General features: G+C 34.7%; 1 protein-coding gene across 2 annotated transcripts in view; it reads right to left on the bottom strand.

Annotated features, from left to right (window-relative positions):
* SLC10A1 (solute carrier family 10 member 1) overlaps nt 1-19,311 on the bottom strand; it is a 275,799-nt gene that overhangs the window by 155,716 nt on the left and 100,772 nt on the right. For both annotated transcript variants that reach the window (XM_044078443.1, XM_044078442.1), the window contains exon 2: nt 8,017-8,437. In XM_044078443.1, coding sequence (XP_043934378.1) covers nt 8,017-8,411 — 395 coding nt within the window. In that variant the 5' untranslated portion in view covers nt 8,412-8,437. The remainder of the gene's footprint in view (nt 1-8,016; nt 8,438-19,311) is intronic.

Here is a 19,311-nt window from a genome sequence, read left to right as displayed (position 1 = left end):
TGAGACTATCATTATTCTTCATTGTCGACAAATTCTAAAGAAGTCCACAACAAGTGCTAAAGTCTTGGATGTAATGTGGTTGCATGACAAGCTGATGTTAGCTAGCAGTTAGCTTTGCTGGCAGTGTCAGTGGCACAATTGGTAGCACACTCATGTTGGGTGTAGAATGTGGATTCTATTCCCACATCAGGTAAATTGATTAGCTACATTGTACTGCAGCATTATGGGGTGCTGCACACCTGAGTGTGTTGTCCTTTGGATGGGATGTTAAACTGAGGTTCCATCTGCTTGAGTTGCAGGTAGTTCAGATAGATGTAAAATATCCCATTGCACCTATCAAAAGAGTAGGAGCTCTTTATTTACATAGAAAAGTATCTCTTATCTACAAAATATGTACATATTTACAAATATTTACATATGTACAAAAATATAAATATATAAATCTGTTTACAGATATTCATAATTTCCTTTACATCCGTGCTAAATTATCATCCCTATTAGACCCCCACTCCTTTTTCCATAACTACCATCTGATTTTACTTAATATTGTTGGTAAAACCTATTTACCATTAAACATAATTTCATTTATTCTTTCATTCCATATGAGCTATATAACATAAAATAACTTCATCTATTCTTTTAACACATGTTCCTTCATTTCTTCTTCTTGATAATGTAAACATATTATATCACTTTTCTTTGCATATGGCTTATTTCCTTTTACTGGCCATTTATCTATTACGAGTCTTCACAAAAAAAAAATCTTGACATTCTACTTTCTGACAACACCATTTACTTCTTATTTTATAGTTTTAATTTTGTTGCCTGATAGCTTTTCCTATGGTTTTACATAGTAATGTTTTATTGTTACATTCTTATGCCATACTTTTCTATCTTTTTCTATATCATTAGTTTTTATTTTCCGTAACAATATTTTTTTTGGTAACATTTTATTTCTTCATTTATGTACTCTTTTTCTCTTTTGCTCTTTTTTACTGTACCCCAAACTTTATCAAACTTATATTTATACAGATTTAGTACTAATCTCTCATCTTTTTCATTTATGCACTTTAACACTTTGTACAAATTTGGTGAAACAGTGTATTCCACTGGGTTAATTAACCCTAACCCTCCTTCTTTATTTACATATAAAACTCCTGTTTTTACTGGGTTTAACCTAGGACCCCATATAAATGAAAAAAATATATATTCTGCACTACTTCTTTTTCAAATATTGTTGGTAACATAAATACACTTGCTAAGTATGCTATTTTTCCCATCTGTACTGAATTTTTCAAATAAGTCCCTTTTCTGAATGTTCTCCAGAAAAGACATGTTTGCTTTATTTCTTCTGTTGTTTTTTTCCCATTGAATTCTACTTACATCATTATTCCCAAATTTTATACTTAACACAGAAATGTAATTCATTGTGAAATATATACCCTGGATCTTTACTACATCACCTAAACCTTTACTTTTCTCTTTATTTTATTTAAAGCCATTCCTATCATCTCTAGACACTCATTTGTGCAAAGTATTACTTCTTTTATTCAAGTTTTGTTTTTGCAATTATTATAATGTCAACTGTATATGTTAACCAAACTGGAATTCCTAACTCTTCAGGTGTTATATACTCCACCTTTCATTTTGTAATTTATTTCACATAATATCACATTTATAAACATGCAAAGAGTATACAACTCATTGGACATCCATGTCTTATACCACTCTTCATATGTACCTCTTGGGTTAACCAGCCATTTAGAAGTATTTTTACTTTATTATTACTATATGCTGACAAACATAATTTCCTAACTTTCTCACTTATGTTATGTTCTTTCATTATTACCGATAAGATTTAATGTCCAGTTGGGTCAAATGCCTTATTAAGGTCTACAATCAGGATTTTGACTTCTTTTTTGTTCATAATATCAGCCACAATTTCACTAACTATCATTAATAATTCTTGACAACCCTTTCCCTTTATGCTAAATATACTATCTTTGATAATATTTTCCATTCTAGTTTCAAATCTCTTTTGTATTATTTTCATAAAGTTCTTCCTCATTATTATTAAATACTATTGGTCTCCATTTTTTAAATCCCTTCTATCTTCCTTCTTTCATATGAATTTAAGTTTTCCACTACATAATTCTTTATACATGAAAAATTAATTTAACTATTCATTCAAAAATCTTTAAATTTTTTTTGTCAATTCCTTAATTTTTTATACATTTCATACCCTAGTCCATCTGGGCCTGCAACTGGATATGTATTTACTTGACCTAATACTTTGTCTAGCTTATTTTTTTTTTTAAATCTCCTTTTCCAACTATTTATTCTCTCTTTTGTTTATTTCCATTTTTTCACTACCTTTTCTTTCCCTTTAAACATTTCATGTACAACTTGTAGGTACATTATTCATAATCTGTTCCTGAGTTCTTTCTATTTCTTCTTTTATATTTTTATTTTTCTTATTACACTACCATCTTAATTTACTAACCTGTTTAAGTAACTTGATACTTCTTCTCTTTTTCCTTCTAAAATATCTATATTTATATAACAATTCCTGTATTTTTCTTGATTTCTTTCATATAATTCTTTTTCTTTGTCAAAGTACTTTCTATCATTATGTTCTAAATCTTCCAATGCATCATTATATATTATTTTGTTTTTTTTTTTTCTTTCTCTAGTTTTCTCATATCATATTACCGGGTTCAGGCACCTAGGCAGTGAGACATTTCCCTGTGGTACATTTGACTGGGGACACATGGCTGAAGTGACAGTCAGCTGCAGAGAAATATGGCTGTTTGCAAATTCACTGTGGGCAAAGAGAAGCACATACTGCCATGTTCACAGCTTTAATAACCAAATGCATGGAGGCAGAAGAAGTAATGAGTGTTGTGCTCAGTGTAGAGTACATACATATGTAACTACAACATGTAGAAGTGTGCTACAGCATGGAAGAAATCCTGCAGGCTGCTGTTATCACATTTATGCTCCAGTATGCATTTTAGGTAATGTTCCCTAGAGAATGTAAAGGGGGTAATGGCCCACATACACAGTTTATAAAGGTACTGCCCATTGTGCACTGCATTTGTACTGCCACTGACATGCCCTCTGGCCAGCCTGCTGCTGATGCCTGCCATATTGCCTGCTGTCTCGTGTTACCTTGGGGACCATGGACATTGTTTTCCCCCTGTGACTTTGGTTCTTGAAGTTATGGGCATGGCAACACATTCTTCTCTTTGCCCACAAGGAATTTACAAACAGCCATAGTTCTCTGCAGCTGACTGTCACTTTAGCCATGTGTCCCCAGTCAAATGTACCACAGGGAAATGTCTCACTGCCTAGGTGCCTGAACCCCATATTACCACTGTAAAAACATTTGTTCTATTTTTCCTTAAATATCATCCACCATTCAGACCAATGTTTATAAAATGTTCTCATAGTAACATGATCTTTCCATTTCCTTATTCATTCCATATGTTCTGATTTATTCTTTTTATGCCATTGAGTATTTTATACATTCTTGTTTTCTTTTCTCTCTCTATCCTTATTGCAGGGTGATCAAAAAAATATTCTTTCAACTCCCTGCCCATCCACTATAACTAAACCTTCTGATACTATTCAATAATCTCTTTCAGTTCTATACATACTCCTTTTGTAACTCTATTATTTTTTGTCCCAAAGGTTTAACTTACCAAATCTTATAACTTCTAACATTTTCTCATATCATTTCCTTTCTTTTTACACTTGTCTCTTAAATCACAATTAAAGTCTCCTGTTTCTATAATATTCATATTTATCACCACCTGGTCTAAAATCTGATGAAATAAGCTTTCTCTTTCTTTACAGTTAGTATAAGTATATAGTGTTATAATTCTATATACTTGTTCTTTCCATTTTAAATCTACAATGGTTAATCTTCCCATTTTTGCTAAAGTTACATCTAATCATTTTACTATATTTCTACGGAATACATCTATTCCAGAACACCTCTCATTTCTCAAATTCCAGATTATCTTTCTTCCCCATAGTTTCTCTGTTTATAATCTTTCTATATTTGTTAAAATTATTGTGTTTTCTCATATAATTACATGTACATCACATGTAGTACACCACTCCAAAATTCCTATTTTTCATACTATATTCTTAATACTATTCACATTTACAGAAAGCAGTCTAAAACTTTCCTTTTTTCATGGTTTCATGGCTGATTACTATGCTAGCTTTCTTAATAGGCCATTCTAAGCATAACCAATTTCCTTTCCAAAGGTGAGAATTAAACACTGTACCTTGTGTCTGTGAGCCAGACACCTTAACCATTATGCAAACCTCAATCTCTGACTGTAGATATTTGCTTTTATCCATATCCTTTCTTTTTTCTTTTGTACTTATCCCTTTAAATTTTTCATTTTCTGTATTTTAACCTTTTATACTAATGTAATTGTTTTATTCCCTTAACTACTTCCCAGTTTATGTCTTCTTCGTCACATATTTCAGAACCTTCTTCTATGTCCTCTTTACTATTTTTCTCATCTAATTTTTTCTCCTTCACATTTTTGCATCATGTCTTATTTCCTCACAAATATAACATTTTCTTTTGTCACAGTTACTTATCAAGTATACTTCTTTTCAACAAAAAAATGTTTTGGGTTGTTCCCAGTATTTTACAACACCCCTATTCAACACCAAATTTATCATGCTTGGTATATGTATATATTTTTTTCTTTTTCTATTTTTAACACAATATTAAAATACCAGCCACAAGTTCATAAATCCATTTTGTCATAGATGTTTGCAATGTCCAGTACTTCTTTACATAAAACTTTCAAATGTCCTTTCAAAGTCTTTCTATCTCTGTTTGATTTTTGTATACAAATCTTTTTTTTCCCTGTTAAATGTTTTATCACATAAAGATTTTATGGGTTACAGTCTTTTTTTTTCATATTCAGCAAAAATATTTCCATTGAAAAAAACAGTTTCAGATATAATGTCACAAAATGTCTCTGTTAATAAGAATAAATGCTGTTACATCATGTGCTTTTAAACCCAAAGGAATTATTAAATTGTACCACACTTCATACCTCTCCATTTCTTTCTCTTCTTTACTTTGAATCCTTACTGCGTACTTCCATTTTTCATTTTCTTCTCCCGTATTTTCTGTTACTCCACTTTTGCCTTCTTTTACTTTTTCTGTTTATGTTTTCTTTTCCATCTGACCACTATTCTTCAGGATTGTCTCTGCATCCTCCTTTTGTATTTTCTCCATAATGTCCCCCCAGGAAACATCTTCATTTTTGGGCTCACTCTACACCACAATTTCTTTAAGTAAATCATCCTGCACCCCTCCAAACTGGAGGGTTGTAATTATACTTCCATCATTTGCTGACAAATCTCCATCAAACATGTTTCTTTGAAAGATTTCCTATGTATTCTGCTCATATTCTCTTGTCTCTATATTTGCTTTCTGCTTAATTTTTTTCACAACTCCATTATCTATTTCTCTCTCCAGATGGCATGTGCCTGGAACAGAAACAGGAAATGCTCCTCCAAAATGCCCCCCCCTACAACAATGAAGAGTAGGGAAAGTTCCGTGATGCTCTGACCAAATTTCTCCTAATAGTATAAATACCAGCTTGGGTCTCTAATGAAAAGAGGCTACTAGCCTATTGGGACTAACCTGGTTGACAAAGGATAAATACATAAATAAATAAATACTCAACCTTGCATATCTAACTCAGATCATGAGTGTGCATGTGTGTTCTATGACAAGGTAATGTTTATTATCATGACTTGTGAACAGGTTGTCCTGCAAAAATACATATATATTTTGAACTACTGTGCTGAGTCCAAAGTAATGCTGCTCAATATTAAAAAATCCAAGATTATTCATTTTGGGAATAAAAATAGTCTAATTTTATGCCTTAGATTTATAGATTAATACCAAAAGATATAATGACAACAAATCTAGGGATAGCAATTGATGATCAGTTGATTTTTGATGCAGTTAGAAAAAAGATACTTATTGAGGAAGGATATTCAGTGCAGCACAACCAACAGGGATGAGACAATGTTGCTGCATATATATATATATATATATATATATATATATATATATATATATATATATATATATGGATCTACGTCACATGGTCGACATTTCAGAATGTCGAAGATCATATGGCCGAGACCATATGATAGACATTCGAAATGTCGACCATGTAATACACAAAAAAAAAAAAAAAAAAAAAAAACACAACAAAAATTACTTCACGCTGCTAGTTGCACCCCCTGTGGATGGTTCTGCCCCCCTCACATCCCCAGAACTTAAATATACTAACTCCGAGATCACACTGCACTGTGGAGGATGGAAATCTTTCCATTCCGCACTGTACGGAGATGGCAGTTCTGCATGGTCAACATTTCAAATGTTGTTCATATGGTCTCAGCCATATGGTCTTCGACATTCTGAAATGTTGACCATGTGAAGGGGACAAATATATATATATATATATATATATATATACATACATATATATATATATATATATATATATATATATATATATATATATATATATATATATATATATATATATATGACCAAGACAAATATTGAGTATTATAATTCAGCCCCCTTGTACAATATCTGAAAAATTCAGAAGATGGAGAAGATTTGGAGGACATTTGCATGGCAAATATCCAATGTGAAAAATTTTGAATAAACAAATAGCCTTCAGAACTGTCTCTTTTCCCTGTAGGCTATTGACTGATTAGATTGGATCTAATCATAGTCTATAAATGTTATAGAAATTAAGTTATGTCTTCCTTACTATGGATGAATTTTTCATAGCACTCTTTCTCCATGAGGCGCAACCATGCAATGGTTGCATTATCAATCTGTAACTCAAGCCTTAAAAGGAACTTTTTTCATTTTAGGGATACTAATTTATGGAATTTATCACCATTTCATATTACGTAATCAGAGAATTTATTAATCTTTTAAAATAAGTTAGATAAATGGTTGGGGTGTTTACCCCAAACTTACTCTAGCAAAGTCTTTAATAACCATGTATATGTTGTTGACAATGACCATTAACTACACTGGACATTGAAGAATGTGAAGGAATGGTGGGAATCAGTCTGTGTCAGCATGGAAATTCTAACTTGAAACCAGTACCTACAGGCATGACTTTTGAGAATGGTGTCACGGTCTAAGCCTAAGTATAGAATGAGGTCACTTTCTGAACAGTAGAAATGAAAGGACTGAGTATTCTTGGGATAGTATTTTTGCTGTCAATCTGACTGTGCTCCCAATTAATTAATTGTACTGGTACCAGAACAAGGAATGGGAACACTGCACTTCTTGTGGCAGCGATTTTCATTACTCAAACCCAGAAATGAGGGAGTGGTCTCTTGACTGTCCTGACGGTGGTAACCTGACCATGCACATTACACCATGAGGTCAGTTGCACATTTCTGGGCTCAAGATATGGCATGCTTCTTTACGATTTCATCTATAAGGCTGTCTGTCTAATGTTAACTGAATGGTGATTTCTTGAAAAAAGGAATCTGGTGATGGCTGAAGAAAAGACCTTCCATGGCCTATGTAAAAGCAAACCAGTGACAGGAGGATACTGTTAGTGGTCCTATGGTTACACACTTCAAGACTGGCTAGTCCATAGGCAAGCAGGACAAAAAGTAGCAGTGACACATTCACTAAAATATAATAGCAGACATATAAGGTGAATTTTAAGACTAAAACGTGATGTACATAAAGCTCTCAGATTTAAAATAAACAGGTTAATAAATGAACAGATGATCTAGGTGAGAGGAATTGTTTGCTCTCTCTTTTTTAAACAAAAATTTCAAGCAGATCAGCTGTGTAACAGCATAATTTACAGAACATACAGAAACTTCATGTATTCCTTATTATTAGGTAATCAAACCATTTCAAGAGTTGTGGCAGAGATATAATAATCTTTTAACAGCTGTGTTTCATGTCCTTACCTGAGGTTCATGTCTCCCTTAAGTGCAAGAGCAAAGATATTTGACAGGTTTCCACCAGGACAGCAGCCACAGATCAAGACAGTCAGTGATTCCATGGGGGACAGATTGAAAGTTCTGGCCAAAGCAAAAGCTGTGAGAGGCATGACACCATACTGGGCCATCACTGCTATTGCCACACCTTTTGGGTTCAAAATGTGGTCTTTGATTTTAGCAATTTCCATGGTGCAGCCCAAAGATACCATGGTGATGAAAAGAATAACAATGGTAATACCACTCACCACTTTATCAAGAAAATGTGTAGAGGGTAGTGGCATTAGCCAAGTGGAGTTAAAAGCTGTAATGTTACCATTTTTTTGTGGGTCCCATGAGTGCACAATTTCATGTGTGCTGTTCATTGCTGTGCAAATTTATTCTTCTGCTCCTGAAAAGACAAAAAATAGCATGAGACAAAAGCATTTTGTATTTTTTTTATAATAACAGATGAAATATAAAGTCATGAAATCAAGACGTCCTTGAAGAAGCAGCCTGTAACAAAAGTCTGTGCAATGCATGTTAGCAAAGACTAGATGAAGGGGAACTGTATAATGTTTCAGCTGGTTTCATTCTGAATTTATCTGGTTAAGTAATGTAACAACTTTGTGAAAAATGCAGACTTGGGAATAAACTCTTCTGCATGACTTCAAAATCAATCATCTTCATCCAGGTAGCCACAATACTCTTGGTTTCCTCTTTGATCTTGACATTACCCGATTGGCTAAAGAACAAACTAGATGTAACTATTTCTCAGGGAGTAAATCCCTTCTGGATTTTGTTATTACCAATAATTCCTTCAAGTGGATTAAGTTCCCACTATATTTTAGTGATCACTGCTAGATAATATTGCACTGGTCCTGCAAAGTCTGCAAAGCCCGTGAGGTTCCTGTGCTCTCAGAACAAAGTCTTGGGGGGGTATATATATGTGTGTGTGTATGTGTATGTATATATGCATATATATATATCTATATATATATATGTATGTGTATGTGTGTGTGTGTGTGTGTGTGTGTGTGTGTGTGTGTGTATGTATATATATATATATATATATATATACATATATATATATATATATATATATATATATCTATATATATATGTATATTTATTTATGGGGGACCTGAAATCGTTTTAGCCAACAAAATGCAATTGACTACATATATGATTGACAGGTGTGTGACATTGCACAATTCTTGGGGTTCGGAAATATGCACTTTCCCTTGACATTGTATGATCTGAGAGTTAGCATATATAAATATAATTAGATAATTAGTAGGGGTGGGGACACAGACCCCAACCCCCACAAAAAGTAATGGTTTTATCTGTTTTTACAACCTCTTTGTATGCACCAGGATTTTTGCTCAGTGCATGTATAGTAGCGAGTCGGCATTTACAAACTCAACCTTTTGTGGCTGACTTTTGAACATCAATATTTTGGCCATTAACTTATTATCAGTAGAACTATACATATATATGTATATATACACATAATATATACACATGCATATATATGTATGTCTTACCCTGACTGAATGGTTGCTAATATATCCGTATTCCTCAGTAGATTATACCTTTCTTGTGGTTACTAATCTAGTTATGAATGTTCAAAATAAGACCGATTAAGTACTTTTCTCTTATAATTAGGAGAGGAAGAGATTACAGAGAAGGATGGACAAACAGTGACCTTCGTCTTCAGAAAACGAGGGACAAACTTGAAAGATGACTCCTTCCACTGAATCCAGGCTATGTCTAAGAAATGAAAACAAAAAGGCTATGCAAAATGTTTATTTTCCTACAAGACAAATGCTCTCTAAGCTTTGTCCCAATTTTAAAATGTACATGTCGCAGTCAAGTCACTGACAGTTTAGTGTTACAGATATAATCTTCCTTTGTTATAACTTCAGACATGAATTCTTAAACATTCCTCCTCATATGTCATCACACTGGGACTATTTTGTGTAGTTTACCCTGCCTGAAAACAATTAGGGTAAGCCCTCAAATGTGTGTGTGTGACATCATATGGGGGGGGGGGGTAAATCCAGACCATCAAGCTATCGGGGAAAAGATGCTTTGGGAGACAGGGTGATGGACTGAATACAACTGAGGGAAAGGCTGGAAAAAAATATATCTTTTAGATTTTTTTATCCCAGAATCAACAGACAGCTACCCCAGCTAGAATAGAGTCTCCCTCTGCTAGCCAGTATTTCCACTGAAACGTTGCATGCTATCTAGACACTGTTTAACAAGAACTACAGATGTATTCCCTTACACAAGGTATAAGCCAGGCATTGCTATGTTTCATACTCATTATAATTTATAAATAACTTAATATTTGAGTGAAATTTGCAAGACTTTAATGAGAAAAAAAATGCTAGTATATTTATTATGGTTTTACTTAGCTTCATAACACTTCAGCACCATTGTGACTGACCATCAAAACTTTAGACATAATAAAGTGAAATTATTCAAATGCAAACAGCAAAGTGAAAAATAAGCCCAGAAAGGCATTCTTTTTAAGGGAGAAAAGACCCTCTTGTGCCTTTTCTGTGGGGGGTGCACCCCTAACCGCCCTTTACTTGTACATAACTCTGTGGAAGCATCATCACAGGGAAATGAGAAACTCCTAGAATTCATTAGCCTTTATCTGGTCGGGAAAAATCTGGCATTCACACAATATTAATCACTGTCACAGAAGTCTGTCTTTAGTGTGTCAAACACTAGCGTGGCATACATTTAGAGCAGTACCTTATTTTAGTCCTAGGGAATTTGATAATCCTTTAGGTAACAACTGTAATAACCACAGTATTAGATTTTTAACACAATTTTCTTCTGACTATTTCAAAATCAAGGAAGTTATTAATAGGCATTGGGGTATCTTACATGTTGACAGTGATTTAAAACGGATCGTGGGTGAGACATCCACTTTCCTTTATAGGAATAAACATAATTTAAAAAGGATACTTTGTTACCCTAAAACTATAAAAAGTGATAATAAGGGTGGTTGTACGAAGCCATGTGGGCATTGTAATTTTTGCCATTTTATTGACAGTAACACTCAGTTTTTTCAACCAGACTTACAGAATGTATTTATGATACAAGCAGATGCAAACTGTATGACATCAGATGTGGTTTATTTGGCTACTTGTCAATCCTGCCCGTCATTCTATGTAGGCAAGACTAATCGCCCCTTAAGAGATAGGATGAGGGAGCATATCTACCATATGAAGAGAGGTACATTGCACAATGCTCTAGCCAAACATATTACATTAAACAACAATGAACATTATTTTTTATTTAAGGTGCTAGAAGTTATCTCTCCTAATGTAAGGGGAGGTGATATCAGAACCTACACAGAAAGTAAGGAAATGCAATGGATTATTTCATTAAGGGCTGACAAAGGTTTTGGCCTGAATGAGAGAGCCTCTATAAGACCAAAACTAAAACAACATAGAAATGTCAAATGAATTGTTATACACTGATTATATACAGATGTATTTACTTTTTAATTTATATATAGTTTTGTGTTTCTTAATATAATTCAGTTAGTCACAATATTCTGATCAATATGTTTGTAATTTGATGTCTAGCCATCATCTATCTTTCAGCAATGCATTTTATGAAGTTTTTATATATTCATTTTTAGTTATCATTTTAAACATCATCTATATCTTTAAAAATGATGGGCAGGACCTTGTTTGTTAATTAACCATGAGTATGAGTCATTATCTGCAGGTATATAAGTATGCAATTAACACTTGGATTTTTGTATGGATCTGATGAAGCTACTTGCGAAAGCGCTTATCCTGTCTTATATTTTTGTATTAAAAGTGGAGATTTTAATTAATTTTTGCATCGTTTTACTTCCTCACTGTCGCTCAGCTCCTGGCTTTATCCATTAAAAGAATGCTTAAGTCTTTTCCTTTCAAGTGTACATTTAAAGATCATGATATTAGACCTTCTACCAATTCAGAACCAAACCCTTTTAACAAATAACTCCCTACCTGTCCAAATCCCATTCTGTTGGAACTCTGATCTTACATATATTACCCAACTTTCACATACTGACTGGCCAAGACATGCTTGTTCTTAGCTCAAGAAACTGGAATGCTCTGCTGATTAGTTTGGAAACTGTGAAACAAATGAATTTCAAGCCACACAGTGACACATTGCAGAGGAATGATGCCCTGACTGCAACCCGAGTGACCCAGTACTTTTGACCTTGCCACTGTAAGATCAGGTTGGGGAGGGTGGGACTGAGTGACCGTGGCTCATTCATCCTAGAAGAGGGAGGTAGCTTAGTCTGATGCACTAGCACTACTGAGCGCTGGTTTAGGCCAAGAAACATAGCCAAAGGCAACAAAAAGAGTAAAGAGTCATTTCCACCCAGCAATATTATTACTGCTGGTGCTGGGGTTAAGGGCATGCATGAAAGTGCAGATGTCTAAGGGTTGGTATTGTAGGCACCTGCACTTAAAGATTACCACAGAGAAAGGAGAATTGCTACCTGCAATGTCCTTGATGGTGCCCTGGCTAATGCCACCCTATGATTGTTGTTTACTCAATGTAGAATGACAGAGATAATCTAGTATGGAAAAGGGCATGATTGGAACTACACTGGGGCACCAAGTCTGAGTCTCAGGGTGGGTATGAACTGTGCAGCAGCTGCCTGAGCAGCTGTTAAATGTACCACTCACTCATTGAACAACAGCTTGGGCAGATGGTCATGGAGCTGTGTGGAGTAAGGACAAAGAACACCTAAGCAACCGTCAATTTTTTTTTTAGGATGCGAACACATTCTTCCCATGTACATACTTTCTCTGCACTCTGGTTTCTGTTCCTCTATTGGCTGAGTTCAGCCTCAACCAAACCAATGAGAGAACAACATTAGAAGCCATCAATAAAAAGGATTGGAACAATCTTGGAGATGCAGCATGTTCAATTAGCATGACTGAGACAGCAAGGTTAATGAATATTTCCTCACAGACATTTATGGAGTGAGAGAGAGAGTGTTTTCTTTTACCACTGCTGCTTGGAATTTGATTACCTTGCTTTACTGACAGAGTCTTAAAAAGAAAAGTTGGAGTCTCAGGCTGAGTTTGAACTGTGCAGCAATTCACTGAGCAGCTGACATCTGTGCCAATGACTCACTGAACAACAACTTGGATAGATGGTCATGGGGCCATGTGAAGTGATGACAGCAGATAACTGAGCAACCAAGTACTGAACTTAAAAAATCTGTATGTACACTAGGTTAGCAGCTACTCATGTGCATACCTCTCAACTCTGATTTTGGCTACTAATTTCACTTTCCCCCTCCAGAAATGCTTAATTTTCTGTTAAATCATTGGAGATTACAGTCTGTCAATAATTCCAGTCTTTGGGTTTCATAATTCTTATTGTACTGAAAATGTATGTCAATGCAAAACATATTGCCATACTAACATTTTAAGTGGATTAAAATTGTCTGCATGTCATCTATTCTAATTTTGCAGATTATGTCCAATATTGTCTAAAACATACAAATGCCCTGTTTTTGTTAACCTCTTGATTATCTGTTGGTAAATCATTGAGAATTACAGTCATTAGAGTTTCATAGTTCCTATTATTCATGGAAATGAATATGCATGAAACACCTACTTTTCTGCTAAATTATTTGAGTTATCTGGCATATAAGGCTCTGATATATTAATGAGCTGTTTCCTGTAGTCAGAAATATAGGGTTTGAATCCATCTACCTCTACTTGTCCAGTGCATGTCTTTGAGCAAGTCACTTAACCAAACAATGCTCATGGATGCTTTGTGCTGTGGATTTACCAGGTTAACAAATAGATTAGAAAAATATTTAAAATTTATCCCTATTTGGGCCTTTGCCCCCCCCCCCATTGTTTTGGCTTTGCTTGAATTCTTGAGTAAAGAAGTCAAGGGGTATTTTGCTCTGTTCCTTGTAAATTGTGTGGTTTTCTGACAAATTAGTGCGGACTACAAGTCACTAAATAATGACAAGCGTGTGAGTTTCAGACTTTGTGTTCTTCAGAAAATGTTTGCTAATGCAAATTATTGTTATTACAGTACATTCCTCAGCATAATCTCTTTCTGATTTTGGGTTTTTGATTTTTGAGCTAAGAAGCTGAGAGGGAAGGTGGGCTGCAATGGATTATGCTATATGGTTCTGATAGAAGCAAAATGGATCCGTAGTGCATTTATCTTAAGCAGATGTCTGAGGTATACAATCAAATGGCTATAATTGATGGTCAGGTGTGCATGTGTTTTTCCTCGTATTTGTGATCTATTCCTCATAAAATCTGTGACTTTATAGTAAAGTGGTTTGGCTTATAGTCATTATATAATTAGAAACATGTGAGCTTTAAACTTCTTACCTTTCAGAAAATGCTTGCTAATGCAAAATCAGCTGTACCAGCAACTACGTCTATTTAAAATTTGTTCTTGATTTTGGGTCTTCATTCTGACACTTGAGTTAAGGGATTGGGATGGCACAGAGGTGTAGTGGATTGCACTGTATGGTAGTCACAGTAGTAAGCTGAAATACACTTCTAGCCCATTATTTATGTATTTGCCCATACAATGGGCTGGAACTGATGGTCACATCTGTGTGTGTATGTATGTATGTATGCTTAAATAAGTATGTAAAAACATGCACATTCTGCATCCCAGAGTAGTTAAGGAGAAACCATAGTAAACAGCAACATCATCTTATGAATTATTTTCTTTGGGTACAATCCTTGATTTTCCTTGTTTTTTTAACTGTTGACAGTTGTATTTATTATTTGGTTGTGAGCAAAGTGGACAGCATGAAGTCTATGAATTTAGCTTTTTTTCACAGGCATGTGGATGTGAAGTGCACTGTGTTGGGTTGCAACTGTTTGTCTGGCTCTTAGTGCAGATGAGTAAGGCCATGAACTGTTAACCTGGTTCCTGTTGTGCAGAGTTTGATTTCCTTAGCCTTTATTTGTCTTTTGTTTGACTTCAGTAAAGACTATTCCTGGGTTGCCCCTGAAAAGAAACACTTGCATCCACTATGCTGTCCTAGGCTGTTAGCAAAAGCATTACACATTGTCTTTTGAATTCCTAACCTCTTGATAATATGCTATGCTGTTGTTGGTCTTTCGGCTTTTCGTGGTTAGATGTCGCCAAAGTGGAACTCCAGTCCGCTAACGATTGGCAGTAGATTTTCATGAACACCAGGGTGCCAGCTCGATGTCAACCTTCAATGAAGGCATGCCCATTTACGCATGTCTTTCGAACGCCCACCCAACCGCGGGGAGGATATGCAGACACCACACAGAAGGCACTCCCCTCATTCTAGCTGAGAATCGAACAGGAGAACCTCTTGCTGTGAGGCAACAATGCTACCACTGCATATGAATTCCAGTACCTCTCTTGTAGTTTAACAGGTACACTTTCAATTAATGAGTTTCAAGGGAAGAGAAGTTTACTGTTGCTTATTCTAAGTTTGTTTCCAGTGTGAATTTTTTGTTTTGTTTTGTTTAGTAAATAGCTTGTCAATGTTGTGCTGTACAATTTGTAATAACAATTTCAAATGAAATACAAATCTCTGTGATTATTATAAAAGTAAAGAAGAAAATAGTATGAATGCCGACAGGTTTTAACAGTGTTTTATTGCAACTGGGGGAAAAGAACAGAGTAGTGGGATACTGGTATGTGGATCTCAATCCATTATCATGCCTAGGGCCATTTTTGACCATGATGTAGCACTGACTGTGCATGAATGCACTGTGAAACAAAAATCAGTGTTGCATGATTATAGGGCTTGTGTAATGGCAGTGCATGAGTAGCAGTCTTCTGGGAGTAGAAATAAACAGGCATGCTGAGTACATACATTTGACAGTACCAAGCTGAAATATATTAGTACGGTCATTTATTTTTCAACTTTCATCTCAGTTTAAAATTATGAGGGTACACAATGTGTGTATCATTTTGGGATAAGGTCTGAAGAGGCATGTTGTATATATATGCCTGAGAGCAAGAAGTCAAAATATATTATTGTCAACATTTTGTTCTTTCACTTTCATACTAATCTATCATAGGAAAGGTGTGCAGAAGTTGGCAACCTTTAGGGGGAAGGGTTATGAATTATTTTTTAATTTAAAGTTTTTTTGTTTTCTGAAGTTTGTTGCTATATATAAATATTTTTTTCTGCTTACCTGGCCAACTGCTGGTTACTGTGACAATATTTTGCTTCAGCAAGAAAAGGAACCTGGAACTACTACTTGAGAAGGGAGATATCAGCAGGAACTCAGATAAAAAATAACTTAAAAAGAAAATGAATAAAAATAAAAAAAAAGAATGTAGGAACAAGCTCATTTCTCACTACCTGTTACTTTCTAGAGCAAATGCAAATGTTCTTTCTGCCCCATCCCTTCAGCTAAAGTTACATTTTTGCTCTTTGTAAAATATGCTTCAATTATAACATGCTTCTCTAACTATTCCAAACTTTAAATTTTTGTATTTACAACTTCAAAATATTTGCTGATATACTATAGAGTGGATTTATAAAGGTTACAAAAAAGTGTACACTTTTTGCATTCATGAACAGCCCTTCCATCATGCTTTTCACTCAGAAAGGTTAGACTAATTTTGTTGTAACTTTTATGAATCTGGCCTTATGTCTACTTTAAACACTTTCATCCAGAACAAATGTTACATAATTGTGTAACTCATGCACTTTGCATTGAATGTTGTTTAAACTCATTTTTACCTGTGAATTCATTATTATACATTGTTATCCCTAGACCTGAGTTATCTTTCCTGCTCAGTGTCTGAAATAGATCCTTATTTTCCAGCCACTTACCTTCATTAGCAAATATTAAATAAAATAAATACATTTAGTTAGTATGTATGCATTTTACAGCTCAGTTGTTAACCATCTGGTTAATGTAGTAGGCATTGTGGAATGAAACATAGTCTAATTATGGCATGAATTCATACAAAAACGCATGTAGGTCTGCCTGTACGAGTTTTATTTTTTCAATGTGTGGCTTAGTGCTAGTGGTTAAGTATTACTTTAGCCAGTTTATGTTGTACACTTGGTTATTTTAGAGAATTGCCTTGAACTGACATTAATCAGTAATTAATAAGGATAATGCATTCATTATTTGGCTATAATACTTCTGCTTTACAGTATGAGGTTCATCATAAAGCTTTCTATGATTGTTGGAAAATATGGTATACTAAGGGAAAATGAAGGGGTAGGGAAGTTAGAGATATTTCTTTAATATAAAAGGGGTAGCTCAGATAGGAATAGAGAAGCTAGAGACTTTTTTGAAACACTTAGGTCACGTCAGATAGTCAACCTTGTCTTATCTACCATCACCAATGCCGCATGTAATTTAACATGATGTACGGACTAATACTCAGTTTTATATTAAGCAAATTTATTTTTGTTTAAACTATGTATGGAGTTACATATTAATAATACTACCAATATTACTAATACTGATAGCAATAATTGCTATATTAACGTTGTATTAATATTTTATTATTGAAGCCATTGTATATTTCTTGCATGGTGCTGTTGTTACTGTTTATTGATTGCAGTTATTAATTCTGCCTTTATATATTGCTGTGTATTAATTTTGCTATTCTTCTGATATATAATGTGTCATTGTATAATAGAGATATGAAAGACAAAATACATAAAATGTACACAATTAAGGATTTGTTTTCCTAGCAGGGATGACTCTGAATTGTAATCTGTTTTCAGCACACACTTTCAGGCTTGTTTTCCTAGCAGCAAGCCAGGGCCCCCCATTCCTGGACTTATGCATTTAGTATCTGTTTTCAGCAAAAGGAATACAACAAGATGCCATCACCAAAAATAGACTTCAATGCTGGATATTCAAAAAATGGAACACTATCTTGATTTTGACATTAAAATGCTATGAGGTCAAAAAATAGAGACTCTTATGAGAAGAGTCCTGGGTAATGTATTAGCTTGCTTTATAGGCTTTGCTGTTGGGGCTGCACTGGGTGTAGGAGTATGTGTGGTGTTGCTTTTGGTGAGTGGTTTAGAGATTGCTAAGGATACACATTGCCATTTATAAGCTTAAGAGGTATTTGAGGTTTGGGATGATTGCTTTTTAGTGCCTCACCATAGGTTAGGCTATGTGCCTGTGTAGTAAATGTAGTCGGTGTGTTCTTGACAACCTTGTTTGTATGTGAGACTTTTGCCTCAGATGAAGTGTATTTGCATCTCTCACATACTGTGTTTGTTTCTTTAAGGATTAAATGGTTGTCTGTGAACACGAAGCAATTACTACATTGTCTCAGTATGGCCATATCTACCAAGCTGGCTATAAAGACACTTGGAAATTGCATATCCATGTTGTCTGGACCTGTACTTGGGTGGGTTACTGTAGATCATGGATTGGGTTATGTAGAGGTCTCCTTGAGTGGCCTCTGAGGTTTGGCACTAGACTTGGTTAGAGTGTGCTAAGATTTAATAGTATTATTATTTAAATTGCAAACTAGCTGCTGTAATTTTTTCTCTGCACAATAGCTTTGTTTTAGCCACACTAAGGTACAGATTTCACGTTTAGTTTTATAGATAAAAGTTACTTTCTTGGTATTTGTGCCTGTACAGGGCACTGCTAACTCTTGATATAATAACACCAAGAAAGATTGCTTGTGAGTGTAATATTGCAACAAAATAACTTAAGCTATTTTGATAAGGCATTTTAGAATGATTTAAAGGCAAACTCAACAAATATGGCAAAAATAAAGTTGTAGCCCACTAAACAGTTAACTGAAGTGCAAAACAATAAAATAAATTATCTGCCAAGAATGTAGCAGGATTAACTCAGGATCCTCTCAGGGTATGATGAGGGTACCAAGTAGATGGGTGCTCTGGGAAAATGAGCAGGAGACAATTTGTAGTAAGGGAGGTTTACTCAAGTGCAATACTTGTTTGCTAGGCGGGCACTTAGTATTATGGATATATGGAAAACAATTGATGTAAAATTACTTAAATAGGTTACAAAACAGACAATAGCAATGAGGGAGGTGAGGAAGAAACTTTGTAAATCAGATTATCAAAAAGGGGCAGAGACATAGCCTTTAGAACCACAACAAAAATGGAGGGGGGGGGTGGGAAAATTTTAAAATTGAGATCTAGTCCCATGTTTAGAATTTCAGAAACATTTAGCTTAATGTTTCAGCAGAGAACAGGTCAGACTCAAAGAACAGATGAAAAAAGCAGTAGCAAGTAAAACCGAAGGATTAAGG

This window comes from Protopterus annectens, chromosome 1.part1 (genome assembly GCF_019279795.1).
Source record: "Protopterus annectens isolate FY-2018-M chromosome 1.part1, PAN1.0, whole genome shotgun sequence".
Lineage (NCBI taxonomy): Eukaryota > Metazoa > Chordata > Ceratodontiformes > Protopteridae > Protopterus > Protopterus annectens.
The sequence above is the reverse complement of the archived record's forward strand: the minus strand, read 5'-3'. Positions and strand labels throughout refer to the sequence as shown.